General features: G+C 37.0%; 1 protein-coding gene across 1 annotated transcript; it reads right to left on the bottom strand.

Moving 5' to 3' along the window:
- Nucleotides 1–679: 679 nt before the first annotated feature.
- Nucleotides 680–1,990, bottom strand: LOC111450214 (probable carboxylesterase 18). The gene has a single exon (XM_023090226.1). The coding sequence runs from the start codon at nucleotides 1,881–1,883 to the stop codon at nucleotides 873–875; it is 1,011 nt and encodes a 336-aa protein (XP_022945994.1). The 5' UTR covers nucleotides 1,884–1,990; the 3' UTR covers nucleotides 680–872.
- Between the last annotated feature and the right edge of the window lie 299 nt (nucleotides 1,991–2,289).

Raw genomic sequence — 2,289 nt, 5'->3', positions numbered from 1 at the left:
TCCCTTATACCGAAGCTAAAATACAAAACTAACCAATTATATATTTATTTAATTATTCAGTAAATAAATAAATTTATTTATTTTTAAGTGTAAAAAGAAAAGGTTTGTAATATTTAAATTTTAGCTTTTAGAAATTACGTCAATATTATGGAAAATAAATATCATTGAAAATATAATTTTCCCGTTTAGATATTATAAAATTATATATATATATATATAAGGTTAGTAATTATAAATTGTATAATAAATTCTTCGAATTTTTTATTTTGATATGGTCTAATTTTAAAATTTTTAAATATTTTTTAAGTTAGGATTATTATTGTTTTTTTTTTTATTATTTCAAAAGTATTTTTGTGTAAATTTGGTGAATGTTTTTATTAATTCACCTTATTTACTATTTTAAAATTATAAATACAAACTAAATATATAACATAAAATTGAGAGTGATTAGGAAATGAAGTAAGAAACTGATGAGATTGGAAGGTATTAGAGGATGAAAGTCCGAATCAAGTAATTTAAGAAATGATCATATTTTCATAAACAAAGAAGGGTGTGAAGCTTTTTGAAAAGTTCAAAGGAAATGTACCGAGGCTTTACTTAAAGTGGACAATATCACACTATTTTGAAACACTATGTTCATCTAACATACTAGGCTCCATTGTTCATCCTTTTAAAGAAATTCGACGAAACAAACATTATTAAATTCTGCTTCACCATTATCTAACCTTGATTTTCGTAGCAATGCAGTACAGTAGTGTGAATGATTACAACACAGGATTTCCACATCAATCATAAACAAAAGGAATCAAATCAAACGCACAAAACCTGTTAATCTTGCCTTTCTTCACGATCAATCTGTGATTCTGATTCTTTCAACTGCTCTGCTTCTTGCACTCCGCTGCTATGAAATCCGCGACGTCTTTGATGAACTTAGACCATTCTGGTAACTCTGGAAAACCGTAGAAGGTGTGAAATGCATTTGGATATTCGATTATGTAAGCTTCCTTACCTGATTTCTTCAATCCTTCGTAGTATCTCTTTTGCCGATCGATTAACGGATCTAATCCTCCAACAAACACTTTAATCGCTGGAAACCTCACTTTCGATATATCCTCTGATTTTGGACCGAAAATGTTCACCGACGGGTGGTCTCTGTCAAATCCTTCCGGTAAAAAAGCCTTCCAGAACCAGTCCGCGCGGTCAATCGTCAACAGTGGAGCTTTTAATAGTCTGATTTCCGATTCCGTTCGCTCTTCTCCGCCGAAGAACGGTTGAATCGCGATGAGACCGATGATCTCCAACTTGCGAAATTCGTGATCTCCAGATTTCAAAATCATGTGATGAGCGATGTTTCCACCAGCGCTGTCGCCTGCAACGAAGCACCGTTTCAGATCGACGTTCGCCGGTAATCCTTCAAACGAAGAACCGTCACCGTCGATGAATTTCAGAACATCGAAGCTATCTTCGTACTGGCGAGGCCATTTATTCTCTGGAGCGAGGCGGTAGTTCACAGAGATGACTACGGCGTGGATTTCTCGAGAAAGCGACTGGCAGAAGTCGTCGTAGAGTTTGGAATCAGGAGCCATATACACGAATCCGCCACCGTGGAAATAGACGATCAATGGCAGCGATTCGGACGTCGATTCAGAGGTCGGAAAATAGACACGGAACCAAAGGTTTCGGGAAGCATCGACAGTGACATCGAAGCTTTTGACGCCATTCTTTGGTTTCTTCAGTGGAGAAGACTTGAAATCCATGAGGTTAAAGATAAAGCGATTAACCGAGCCATCGGGGCGAGAGCAGATGTCGGTGCCGATGGTAATGGAAGTCAAAATGATCTTCACCTTCCATGGGAGGCGCAGGGCTGAAAGAGCGTCGGACATTTGCGCCAGCGAGTGTGCCAGAGTTGGTGGAGAAGATGAGGATTAGAAGAAAAAAGCGGTGATTAATTATAAAGAAATAAAATGTTAGGTTGAATGGACCTCAAGGTCACTGCCTCATATAATACATATAATATATATATATACACACACACGAGATGGGTACAATGATTACATGCGTGGGGCCTACTAGAGGATTCTCCTAACATGTATAGATATAACCTTTGGAGTCTCCTACTATATGTATAGATATACCTTGTCAATTTCGACCATATACTACTAAATTCAGATTGTGTCAAAAACTACTAAAAGAAGGAGATGACAGTGGCTTTGTCATGATATCAGTAAGTTGATCCTTGGAGGATATGAGTCGCACATCAAGCTGACGAGTCGATACTCGTTCACAGAC

This window comes from Cucurbita moschata, unplaced genomic scaffold (assembly GCF_002738365.1).
Source record: "Cucurbita moschata cultivar Rifu unplaced genomic scaffold, Cmos_1.0 Cmo_Scf00012, whole genome shotgun sequence".
In the NCBI taxonomy this organism is placed as follows: Eukaryota; Viridiplantae; Streptophyta; class Magnoliopsida; order Cucurbitales; family Cucurbitaceae; genus Cucurbita; species Cucurbita moschata.
Note: the sequence above shows the minus strand (reverse complement) of the source record. Positions and strands in the feature narration are given on the sequence as shown.